Genomic DNA, 13413 nt, shown 5'->3' with positions numbered 1-13413 from the left:
GAAGTACATTGAGAAAGTACTTGAAAGGTTTAAAATGGATAAAGCTAAAGTTGTGAGCACTCCTCTTGCTACACACTTTAAGCTTAGTAGCAAACAATGTCCATCTAGTGATAAAGAGATGGAAGACATGGAAAGAGTTCCTTATGCATCTGTTGTGGGTAGTTTGATGTATGCAATGGTTTGCACAAGGCCAGACATAGCTCATGCAGTGAAGTAGATATTAAGGTATCTCAAAGGCACTTCTAGTTTGAGACTTTCATTTGGAAATGAGAAGCCGATTCTCGTTGGTTACACTGATTCAGACATGGCAGAGGATACTGATACTAGAAAATCTACTTTAGGTTATTTGATTACATTTGCAGGGGGGGCTGTGGCTTGGTAGTCAAGAGTCAAGACTACAGAAATGTGTTGCTTTATCCACCACAGAGGCAGAATTCATCGCAGCGATTGAAGCATGTAAGGAGTTGCTTGGGATGAAAAAGTTCGTGCAGGAACTTGGTTTCACTCAAGAAAAGTATGTGTTATTTTGTGATAACCAAAGTGCTATACACCTTGCTAAGAATTCCCCATTCCATACGAGGTCGAAACACATCGATGTGAGGTATCATTGGATACGACAGACCTTGGAATCTAAATTGTTAGAGCTTGATAAAGTGCACACCGATGATAATGGTTCAGACATGATGACAAAGGCACTTCCGATGGAGAAGCTTCGGGTTTGTCGGCGGCTAGCCGACATGGATTCCTTTTGAGGAATTGTTGTGGTCATCTCCCTCATTAGGCTGGAGGGGGAGATTTGTTGGGCCTATGGGCCTGTCCAGCCCATTTGGGGTGTTTTAAGTTGTGGGGGAAACTTGGTAAATTACCATGGTTGTCCCCCTTTACCCTAATCTCTTTAATCAAAAGCAAAGTGAAGAAATGAGAAGAGTAGACAGAAACAACAATAGAGAAGAAAACCCAGAATTTTCGCAGGTTTTAGGTGTACTGCACAGTCACGATCAAACTGGCGATCTGAGGTCATCCATGGTCCGATTGAGCTGAAATTTGGACAGCAGGTTCGTGACTTCATGCTCTTCATTTTGGACAGTTAAGATCGTTGTTTGAGTTCTCCTTGTCTACAGATCTGGATCTGTTTCAGACCACGTTTTTGGGTGAGATCTTCACCATCTCTCTCTTGTTGTAGTAGATTTTTCTATTTTATCTTCTCTTCTTCTTGTGGTTTCTATTGCTGTTGGATGTGGGATTGTTTCCCCTTTCAAAGTGTTGAGAATAGATTTTGCACCTTGTTGGATTTAGGTTTTGTACCTAAAATTTTATAGTGAAGATTTGGGTAGACTTTGAGATAGGTCCGGTGGTTTTTATCCTTCGTATTGGAGGAGTTTTCCATGTAAAAATCTTGTGTCATTGTGGTTGTTGTGATTCTCTATATTTGTTATTTGGAATATTGCCATTGTTTGTGTTCGATCGATTCCTCACAGGTCCAATCAGAGAGGGAAGTGGGTTTCTTCCTGTCATGTTTACCATAAATATTTTCCGCCAAAACACAAACAGAAGAACAGGGGAAACAAATGTATCCTTGTTTGGAGATAGAAATTCGAACAAAATGTTTTAGTGAGTGATTTGAGGATTGTTCTGTTTTACATCCCCTTTTCTGTACCTTGAGGTGGTATAGTAGATATTGCTTCCTGACCCTCCATATTCTTCAGTCATCCTCTGTGATTTATTCCATTGGTTCCAGATGGGGTGTCACTTGCTGATATGTATAGGAATGGTTCATTTAACACTCAAATCTTAGGATATTGGACTTGGCTAACTTGGATCCAACAACTGGGTATGAATACATGGTGATATCATGCATTATAATATACAATTGCAACAATGCTATAGTTAATAGTCTGAAATCTAGGAGCCTTTCTTGTTTATGTCCATGAAGAAACTTGATTGCCATTGTGTACATAATGTAACTTCTATTGCCCATTATCACTTCGATATGTAAAATCTGGCTTAATGCCTTGATCTAATGGGCTATTTAATTATCTGCTTTTTCACAGGTTCGCCAGACTATAGAGAAAGAGATGGGGAAGCCCATGGGTGACATATTCTCAGATTTTTCCGAAACACCTCTTGCAACTGCATCAGTAAGAACTCCTTGCCATGAACTTAATAATACGAAATGTATATGTGCACTTGGCTCAGGATGTTCTGTTGTCTGTAATTGACCTTGTGCAATTAACATGGCAGGAAGATCAGCACTGGACAATCATGATGATCTTTCTATCACATTCTTTAGATCTCCCTAGAAGAAATTATAAAACATTACATGTCTCGGGAATTTTGAATATATGATTGAATTATCTGTTTCATTGTTTTTAAATATATTTTAATTTGGGATGTGGGGGCGGGGGGTGGGAAACCTTGAGGCTTTTTACCCCATAGTTCTAAAACTCGCTGAGATCTCAGAAAACTCGGAAAACTTGACCTGGTCGAGACGAGATAGCATGCGAAATAAAAAAGTGCAATATTTTGAAAAACTCGACCGAGATTTCGAATATTTTGAGACATCTCGGTGAAATCTCGAATATTTCAAGGATCTCGACCTCCTCTGTACTCCTAGAGTCATAGTATATTATTGTTGGGACTTGGGACTCTGTAATTTGCATTATGAACTATGTATTATTCATTGTACTTGGGTTGGGTGTCTATGTAATATGCATTGTGAACACTTCACAGTAATACTGCCAACTAAGGGTGCAAATCCAAAACATCAAATTGGGTGTTATTTTTTCCAGTTTGAAGCTTTAAATATGTTTATTAAGACTAAAACAAGCTTCCCTTAAAGTTTCGGAGCCAACTGTGGCCATTAGCCCACCGAAGCATAGTTCCGAAACAAAAAAAAAAAAAGTACAGAGTCTCGCTGAGATCAGAGATCTCGAGAACTCGGAAAACTCAACCTGGTCGAGATGGCTGTTTCAGACGAGTTTTTGAACCATGTTTTCCACATCCCAGACAGTTCGAGATGCCGGACATTGTTCCAGTCACTGTTAAAATAGGGGACGGCAGGGCTCACCGCGTGGTGTCCTGAGCATCTTGGATGGCATCCCGGACATCCCTTAAAAACAGGGATCTGTATGGAGAAATTATTCAGGAATAAAAAGGTGCAGATTGTGTAGGATGGTCCAATCAGGTGAGTTTTGAACCAAAAAGATTCCTAGTAGGGACCTATTATTAGTGGTCCTGAGACTCTTGACACACATATGGAACAAAATTGGTTTTTGGAAGTCCTTTTATATCTTTTTGTCATAAACTAAGTATTCTTTATTGGTATTATGATGAGGTTACATAATTAAAATATTACATATGCCTATTTGCTATGCGATGCAGATAGCACAAGTTCACCGTGCAACTCTGAGTACTGGGCAGGAGGTGGTTGTTAAAGTTCAACACGAGGGAATCAAGACGATCATATTAGAGGTTACTAATGCTTTAACTGAATGTTTTTTGGATGAACGAAGTACTAAGTGATGACTACATGTCCATATGCTATTGCAGGACTTAAAAGATTCAAAGTCAATAGTAGACTGGATAGCCTGGGCTGAACCACAGTATAACTTCAACCCAATTATTGATGAGTGGTGTAAAGAAGCGCCTAAAGAACTGGACTTTAACCATGAAGCTGGTAAATAGATCTTGGAAATGATTCTATCAATTTTATTTTAAAGATGAAAAGAAGAATAAGTTGTGTCTGATCCACATAATGTATTTACTTGATAATCTTAGCAGTGATCCATTTGCTTGCATGCATCACCATCTGTTATTTCATCATATGGTTGATTTCATTTTTTATTCCTGTAGAAAATACGAGAACAGTCTCCAGAAACTTAGGCTGCAAAAGCAGACAAGATGGTGCTACTTCTGAAGATCGCATTAATGTATTGATTCCTGAAGTTATTCAGGTATATTTTGCATTCACACCTTGTCCTAATATTTCTTTCGAACATGAAACCTATGAAGTAGTACCTGTCGGTAAACCAATGGAAGGGACTAACCATTTTGATGAATTTCAATTAGGCTTTCCCTAGTTACAAGTAAAGTGAAATTAAAACAAGAAACAAAATAGAAACTTTTTTAATCATGAATGTGTAACTAATGTAGAAATGTACTAAGAATGATAAATAAAATTGTCAACACTTCTCAAATAGATTCCTTGGCATTTTGCCATAATTTTCTAATATTTTCTAATCCAAGTAAGTAATTTGGTTAAAAGTGAGACAATTTAGTTAGTTTTCGAGTTAGCTATACAATTATTGTTGGTAATGATTAGAAAGGTTGCCTGTTACAATCGCTTATCCCAAAAGCTCAAGCTATAATGTAATGGACACAATGTTAATCAACATATACCAACACTCCCCTGCACATGCAGGACTCTAAACCCAGACATGGTTCTGCACATGACACCATCATGTGGCAACAAGGGGACACAAAGCGTAGGGGCACAACAACACATAACACAAACCCCTCCTACTTACCAGGGATCGAACACCCGACTTCCTGGCTCTGATACCATGTTACAACTACTTATCCCAAAAGCTTGAGCTGTTAAGTAATCCCCCCCCTGCCCCCTCCTGGGGTTTTGTAATATATTTATTCATCAAAAAAAAAAAAAAAAAAAAAAAAAAATTCACTCCCTTCATTTCACTTTAGTTGAAACCAGACAGTCCCCTAAGGAATATAGGATGCAAATAACTTTTGAGAATATCAGATTGACAAAGAAGAAAATAAGAGAGAACAAAGAAAAAGATAAGGTTTGAAGAAAGAAAGGGAGATTGAGTATTATTTATGTTATCAATGAAAAAGGCAGAAATGCACCTCAAATATGCAATAATTGACAATGTATGTTCTAACATTCTCCGTCCAGCTGGAGCATATATTTCGCCAAAGTGTAGCTTGGAACACACGTGCCCAAAGGAACTTCTACATAAATATTTAGTAAAGAAATCACTTAGCTGGTTGGCTGAAGTGACAAAGGGAGTAGGTACTATAAAATGAATCACACCTCAACTTGTTTACTCCTCTTACGAAACATGAGCTGATTGTGATGGCAGCTAAGCTATCAGGAAACCTTTTTATGTGCTTATTAACTGTGAATCCGAACTCTTGCTTAAGTGTTTTTATCTATACGAATTCATAGGTAGTATTAGTTATTGCTTTGTACTCTGCCTCTGCACTGGATCGAGATTACTTCTTACTCCACCTTGTCAATAGTTTTCTCCAATGAATGTATGGTATCCAGTAGAGATCTGTCTGTCCGAGTTGGAACCAGCTCAATTGCATCAGAAGGACCACATGTTTGATGAGGTCTATAGAAGTTTTTAGATATCTGGAAATTATACAAACTGTTTCTGTATTAATCTGTTGAGGAGTGCCCATGACCTGACTAACCATTCTCATTGCAGAGGATATGTCAAGCTGTAAACAGTTAAACATATTAACTCACCACATTATATGTGAACTTGTGCTTACCTTAAAAATTTCATTACCTTCTATGTCGGAACTATAGGAGTATATTGGCTTTGCCTCCAATATATCAGTCTCTGTAGTTAGATCAGCCACATATTTGTTATTAGGAAACCATGCCAGTAAAAGATTTAGTTGTTTTCTCCTTTCTCCTTTCTCCTTTCTCTTGTGCTGTTTTCACTTGGTAAGACATGGGGAGATGATAGTGTAATTTTAATGCATTAATGTTGTATTTTTTTTGGGTGAATAAATAATTCATTACCAAAAACCCCGAAACGGGGAGGGGAAGAATACACAGAAGGGGGAAGAGGTATACATAACCCCTCGTCCTAAGAAGAAGGGACAGGAGGCTGAAGTAGGGAAACAGATAAACCCCAGGAGAACAATACACCTGTTCCTTGGGGAATCGACAACAGAATGGTGAGGCAACATGTGGAGTCTGGAGCTAACATCGAAGAAGATGACTTTCCAAATCATGTCAAAAGAGCAAGAGTTGGAGGTCCATCTTTGAAGATTCCTCTCCATCCAAATGTGAGAGATAACGGCACCAAACACAAGCTTGCCTGTAGTGTCACAAATAGAGCTGCCAAAGAAAGTCATATCCATCCAAAGCCACTCCCTAGAGAAGGGAAGGGTTCTTTTACAGCGGGGCCAACAGGTTTCTAAGGCTTTTTTTCCAAACTGAAGAGGTAAAGGGGCTGGAGAAGAAAAGGCGGTCAATGTCCTCCAAACCATTCCAACTTAGGACACTTGTTATACCCGTACCCCAAGACCCTAATATTTTAATTATTTATTTTGTGCCACAGATGAAGCTGCCACCTATGCCGGTGAGTTGTATGTGATGGTCATCAAGCCAAGTCACAAGATCATCGATCAATACACTAGGTTGGCCGTCGAGGATAGATTCCTCAACTGGGAGTGGGGGAAGTTCGTCGACGATGATTTCACCGACTACCTTAGAGCATGAGCCCTGGAAGTGAGGAGTTTCTGAAGGAGAACCCGGTGTCTTGCCACCTGGACACCCAATGCCCTTGTGAAGTATGCACTGAAATGAGGAAACTCTTCGAGGTCCGGCAAGGCACGCCTTAATGGGCGAGGAGATCATGTGAGGGGTAAGTTCCTAACCCTATTTAATACTGTACACCCCCCCTTGAAGCCATTGAAGTGCGGGCCAAGGCCCGGAAGCAAATGGCCTTGTAAAGAGCCCTTTTCTTCATGGGCGGTCGCAAGATTGCTGATGCAACCAGCCTTGCAACCGCCAGTGCTGTTAAACCTCTTTTGAGGTGGTTTTGGTGTGGGACCCACTTATCCCGTGTTCCGGGTATGGGATCAGTACCCCCGGACATGGACCCCACCCCTCATCCATCCTCACCAATTGGGGTCAAAAGTGTGGGCCCACAAGGCCCAACTTGGTTTTAAGGGGTTTTAAACACTTAAGACCCTATCCAAATAAGCCCTGAGTAGGCCTTACTATAAATAGAGTTGGAGATTGTTCATTAGTCATTAAGTCCCTTACCTACCAAAACCGTAGAGGAGAGAAAGGAGGAGAAGAAGAAGGAAGGAGAGAGAAAGGAGTTTGTGGGAGTTGGACCCACCCAAGGGAGCTCATTCATTGGAGTTCATCCACTTGGCTAAGGTAAGCTTTGAGCACTCAATCCCCTCTCTTTCTTCCCCCTCTTGTTTGGGTTTAGGGCATTCATGGGTGGGTTTGACCTAGGGTTCCACTTAGAACCCAAGGTATACCCTCGATCTCTCAGTGGACCCTCTTGATAGGGCATTGCCCTCTAAATACATTCCTTAAGACCCCTCTTTGTACCCTCTATTGATCCTAGGGTTTCAAACACCCAAAACCCTAACATTGATTCTTCGGGATTCGATCCTTTGGTTCCCCTAAAACCCTTGGATTTGAATAGTTTAATAAGACTCTAATGGACCCTAGGACACCTTCCCTTAGCCCTTAGAGCTTTGAAGCCCAAGTGGAATGGATTGGGGAGGTGAAGCCCTTCAAATCTCGGGTCTTACCTTGGGCGGTCGCACAGCCGGTTGCAAGATTGCTCATGCAACCGCCTGTGAAACCATCGGGCTTAGTATTTTACCTTGGGCTGTTGCAGGACCGTATGCACAGTAAATGTGAAACCGGCCTTGAAACCGTTGACCGAGAGCTCATGCCTGGGCGGTTGGAAGGGCGGTTGCAAGTTGCTTATGAAACCGCCCGTGCAACCGTTCCTGTTCTAAAAGGCCTTAGCCTCAGGCTACCCTAAGGGGATCCTTTTAGGACCCCACCTACTATTTCTAACACCCTTTCAAACTTTCCTAGGCATTAACAATTGTGTGAGGGGGTATACTAAACGGGCACCAAACGACGAACCTAAATCTCGATTCGTGAACTATTCGGTGAGTGGGTTCGGGTTTTGACTTAATTTGGGATTGTTGACATTATAATATGCTTTGTATGCCATTTACCATTCATTATATCATTCTTGCATATTTAAATTGTGATTGATTATGTTAATGAAATGTATGTGTATGTTGGAGAATATGTGACAATGGAATTGCGTACTATGTTATAATTGGTTGTCATGTGCCGTGTCGTGCTGGTACCCGGGTGATAGATGGTATGGGACGTTGACATGCCTGGATTACCTCTCGACATGATAGAACCATACAGTATCATGTAGTTAGGATGATGTATCTCCTTGCTACGACCCTTACCAACAGGGGTTAGGTGTTGGGTAATTAAGGAGCCCTGTGTGCCTGAGGAGTGATTCGAGGCCAGGTCAGGGTTGGTCCTTGGTTATCGGGGTCTGCCTTTGGGTGGTATGTGGCTTTGACCGGCACGGGCCCCAAAGTAACAATTGAGGTGACATCCTGACGATAGCGTAAGTGATCCGGCGATGTCTCCCGAGTTGTTGCAGTAGCAAGAACCTAGTGACTTAGACATGTTTGCTAAGTGGCTAATTGGATAATGATTTATGCAATATGGACTATTTGTATTTGCTTGCATGTCCCCCATCCCCTCACTGGGCTCAGTGGAGCTTACCCCCCTTTTGTGCACACTTTTAGATGTGTTACCAGATGAGGGCTACTTGGCGAACCTTGAGGTTTATTCTGGTGATTACGATTTTATTGGTGTTGAGGACTCGGAGCTAATGGTTGAGGATCATGGCGACGACTGTCCCTGTGACGATTGTGCCTTCAGGGCACCTTGAGTTGTGGACTCGTCCTCGTTTTTATTCTTGTTGGGGCTTTGCCCTTGTATAAACCTTTGTTATACATTTACTTCTTGTGTAGTCATGTGATAGTCTTTTTGGGAAATGTAAATTATGGCAGTACTATCATTTAGAACATCATGTAACTATATACTTTATATGCTTCGGCAATTATACTTTTGACTAGAAATATATATTATTTCTCGTTCTCCGTACTCTGATATTGCCTATGGTATTATGTTAGTCTGACTGTGATCCAAGCCAAAGCATCGGGATCCTGGTGTTATGGTTGGGTGACACGTGTTACCCCAGTCATGCCCGAGTATTTTACTTTGATATCCCTTGTGCGGTATAGGGGTGTGACAGCATAGGAGGGGGAAATAGTCATCTGGCAATGGCGGAGGAAGGATTAGGTGGGAAGGCAGTGGTTGAGGGCTCTCTAGGCAATGAAGCTATGACGGGGAATATGGCCATTTAACCAAACAAGTTTATTCCAAGGGACAGTGGGGGCATGAAGTTTAACAAAATCCCAAGCTGAGTAGGAGCTAAAGAGGTCATTTGGGGAGGGAAGCTAGGAAACAATGTCAGATAATGAGGATTAGGAGACGTGAGAGGGGGGAGGGAGGCCTGGACTTGGGAGAGGGAAGGACCTGGAGCCACGGGCGATGATAGAGGCAACAATGGAAAGCTTGGGGATACCAGAAGAGTAAACCATTCTCGCACCAACCATGGATGTCCCATTGACGATCCTAGAGATGGTAGCTCTATGGGCAATGGGGGGGGGGGGAGGAGGAGGATTTTATGCCATACCCAGGAAGAGTCTAAGGTCTGGGGCACTGTCCAGAGGGAATCCTTTTTGAGTAGGTAGAAGTAAACCCAATTGACCCAGATACTATCATGTTTGAAGGAGATTTTCCAAATTACCTTTCATAGCCTTGTCTATCAGGAAAGATCAGATGGCATCTCTTAACAAGAAGGTTTAGAATCCCAAGGTGGCGAGAAGGATTACTTTCCCAAGCGAAATGTTAACTACTTGAATAAGAAGGCCGGTGGGATTGAGCTTTACCCCATAGAACCCGGGGAATTTGGGATTGAAAGTATCTAGGTACCAAAGGCCGATGAAACTATCTCAAATGGGTTGATACCTTCAACTACCACAACTCTTGTTTTACTGCATTGCTAGAATCTCAGATTCTTCTCAAGCCGAGGGTGGCCTCTGCTTTGGGAAGGTAAGTAGCAGCCCAACTGAGGAGGTGGAGGAATATGGAGGTTTCCGCTCCTTTCCAAAGAAAAGCACAATAAGGATTGCAGGGCTTTGATAGTGGATTTAGGCAGCTCAAATATGCCACACCAGTAAATATAGGAGGATTGGAGAACATATCTTATCAGCTCAACCCTCCCTGCATAAGATAGAAGTTGCCCTTTCAAAGTTGGAGCCTTTTACGAATATGGTCAAGCATCAGGGTACAGTGAGGACCAAGTCAACCTAGCAGGAATCAAGGGAAGAACTATATACTTAACGGGGAGGCAGAAAAGAGAGAATCCCGTCAGGCCCAGGAGAGAAGCCTTCTTCTCAGCTTTAGAGATACCAGAGAAGAAAATGTGGGATTTAAGGAGGTTGATGCAGAGGCCTGAGAGGTACTTGAAGAGGTGCATGGAAGACATGATGGAATAGATAGAGGAGGGATTGTCCTCGGAGAAGATCATAAGATCTTTAGCAAAGGCAAGGTGGGTGAGCTCGAGGGCTTTACATTTGGCGATGGGGAGATGAGGAGCTGGTCAGTTTTTGATTGAATACTATAGGAGAGGACCTCTAGAGCCGAGGAGATGATCAGTCTTCCCTTGTGATTCCTGCCAGTTTTGGGCTGCTACTTGCTTTGGAAGGCAAATAGCAGCCCAACTGAGGGGGGTGGAGGAATCTGAAGGTTTCCGCTTTGTTCCAAAGAAAAGCACAAAAATAAGGATTCCAGGGCTTTGATAATAGATTTAGGCAGCCCTAATATACCACACCAGTAAATATAGGAGGATTGGAGAACAGATCTTATCAGCTCAACCCTCCCTGCATAAGATAAAAGTTTTCCCTTCCAAAATTGGAGCTTTTTAAGAATAAGGTCAAGCATTGGGGTACAATGATGGCCAAGTTAACATGGCAGGAATCCAGGGAAGACCTAGATACTTAACGGGGAGGCAGCCAAGGGAAAATCCCGTCCAGCTCAGGAGAGAAGCCTTCTCAGCTTCAGAGATTCCCGGGAGGAAAATGTGGGATTTAAGGAGGTTTATGCGCAGGACTGAGAGGCACTTGAAGAGGTGCAAGGAGGACATGATGGAAGAGATAGAGGAGGGATGGGCTTCGGAGAAGATCATAAGATCGTCAGCAAAGGTGAGGTGGGTGAGTTTGAGGGCTTTAAATTTGGGGATGGGGGAGAAGAGGAGCTAACCAGTTTTGGTTTGAATACTATGGGAGATGACCTCTAGAGCCAAGGAGCTGGTCAGTCTTCCCTTGGTTCCTGCTAGTTTTGGGCTGCTACTTGCTTTGTGAAGGCAAAGTAGCAGCCCAACTGAGGGGGGTGAAGGAATCTGGAGGTTTCCGCTCCTTTCCAAAAAGAAGCACAAAATAAGGATTCCAGGGCTTTGATAGTGGATTTAGGCAGCCCAAATATGCCACACCAGTAAATATAGGAGGATTGGAAAACAGATCTTATCAGCCCAACCCTCCCTGCATAAGATAGAGTTTGCCCTTCCAAAGTTGAAGCCTTTTACGAATAAGGTCAAGCATCGGGGTACAGTGATGACCAAGTCAACCTAGCAGGAATCAAGGGAAGACCTAGATTAATGGGGAGACAACCAAGGGAGAATCCTGTCAGGCCCAGGAGAGAAGCCTTCTCAGCTTTAGAGACACCCGACAGGAAAATGTGAGATTTAAGGAGGTTGATGCAAAGGCCTGAGAGGCACTCGAAGAGGTGCAAGGAGGACATGATGGAAGAGATAGAGGAGGGATTGGCCTTGGAGAAGATCATAAGATCATCAGCAAAGGCGAGGTGGGTGAGCTTGAGGGCTTTACATTTGAGGATGGCGGAGATGAGGAGCTGGTCAGTTTTGGACTGAATACTACGGGAGAGGATCTCTAGAACCAAGGAGAAGTGGAAGGGGGAGAGGGGACAGCCTTGGCGAATACCAAATGGAGGAGGAGAAGAATCCAGCTGGAGAGCCATTCACGATAACAGAGAATTGGGAAGACCTATTTAGAGCATTAATGTTGTATTGTTTTAGGTTATTCAGGGTTTTGTTAATTTACTATTTTTAAATTTGTCTTTTTCTATGTTTGTAATTATTAATTTTTTTTAGTTTTAAAACGTTCCTTTTTTAGTTATTTTAGAAGTTAGTTTTGGGGTCTAAATAGGTTTCCTTGGAGTCTAAGCCATAGAATGGTTTAGTGGGTTTCTATAAAATGCGCTTCATTATGTACTTCAAGTGCTTTTGGAATATGTTATTGGAGTAAAGTTCTTTGGTGATACAGATCGTGGCTGAACCGGCTTGACACTTCTGGCAATCTAGACTGAGATGAACTGGGTCCAATTGGATTTCTTGGTTCAATAGTATATTTTAGTTTATTTATATTTTATCAGTTGGATTTATCTTGTAATAGTCTGTTTTAATTTTAATAGGCTAAGTAGCGACAGAGTTTTGAGTCCAAGTTTTTTTAGTTTTGAGTCAAGTTAGAGTTTAAGTTGTGTTTTAGTTTTGGTTAAGGATTAGGATTGTTTGGTCTAGTTAGGAGTCTATTATTTTCATCTTTAAATACAAGCTTGTAACCACTGTTTTAGTTAGATTTGGTGAATGAATGAAATACGAGTTTTGTTTATTGTTACCAAAGTGGTACGATGGCATAGCTAGGTCGTATGACCTCTCTTTCTTCCTCCATTCGTCTCTCCTGATCCTTTCTTTTATTTCTTTTCTTCTTCTATTATTCCTCCCTACCCTGTTTCTGGGCGAGAGTTTCCCTACTTCAAGCAACTCTAGTTTCAGAGCCTTGACTGCTGAAACCATTCCTGTTGATAGATCCATTACGGAATTACCTGAACCAGAATCGAGTACTTTCTTCCGCCTGGAGCAATTTCAGCACATGATTGTTCGATTGACACTTGCTGGTCGGAGTTTTATTGGTTTGGATTCGAAAGGGTTGGGAATTACACACCTCATTCCACAATTTCGTTGTATTTTGGTTCAAAGGGTGAGAGTTCTCTCATTCGCAAGCCATCCCCCCTCCGCTGGTTCTGTGTTTCGATCGAAGGTTGAGACAACCTCATTCAGGTTTGTGTTTGAAAAGTTTTATCTTGTTATGCCATAAATACCCTTTTGTTTCCTATTAAATCAAAGTCAGTGAGCCCATGAGCAATCTGAGCCGGGTTTTCGAACTCCGGATTTGCATCATTTGGAAGTTTGGATCTCCAACCATGTAATCCTGGGTGGCATTCCTTAGAAGTTTGGACAAAAACTATCCTCATGCATTTGTTTTACTTCATGTTTTACCTTTAGAATTGGCACAATTTGGTAAGTTGGCCGCAAACTTCTTCTTCCAACCTTCCACCAATTTTGACCAAATCAAAAACTAAATTAAATGGATCAAGAAATGAAAACTTTAGTGTAGTTGCTAAGACCATCACACCACCCCTCTGTGCTGCGGTCACAA

General features: G+C 42.0%; 1 protein-coding gene across 1 annotated transcript in view; it reads left to right on the top strand.

The window, feature by feature from the left end:
* LOC122662974 (protein ACTIVITY OF BC1 COMPLEX KINASE 8, chloroplastic-like) overlaps nucleotides 1–13413 on the top strand; it is a 69766-nt gene that overhangs the window by 31534 nt on the left and 24819 nt on the right. Inside the window, exons 4-7 of the mRNA XM_043858681.1 lie at nucleotides 2052–2138; nucleotides 3382–3471; nucleotides 3550–3676; nucleotides 3853–3953. Coding sequence (XP_043714616.1) covers nucleotides 2052–2138; nucleotides 3382–3471; nucleotides 3550–3676; nucleotides 3853–3953 — 405 coding nt within the window. The remainder of the gene's footprint in view (nucleotides 1–2051; nucleotides 2139–3381; nucleotides 3472–3549; nucleotides 3677–3852; nucleotides 3954–13413) is intronic.

This window comes from Telopea speciosissima, chromosome 5, assembly GCF_018873765.1.
Source record: "Telopea speciosissima isolate NSW1024214 ecotype Mountain lineage chromosome 5, Tspe_v1, whole genome shotgun sequence".
Taxonomy (NCBI): domain Eukaryota; kingdom Viridiplantae; phylum Streptophyta; class Magnoliopsida; order Proteales; family Proteaceae; genus Telopea; species Telopea speciosissima.
This window is presented reverse-complemented; position numbering and strand designations above follow the sequence as displayed.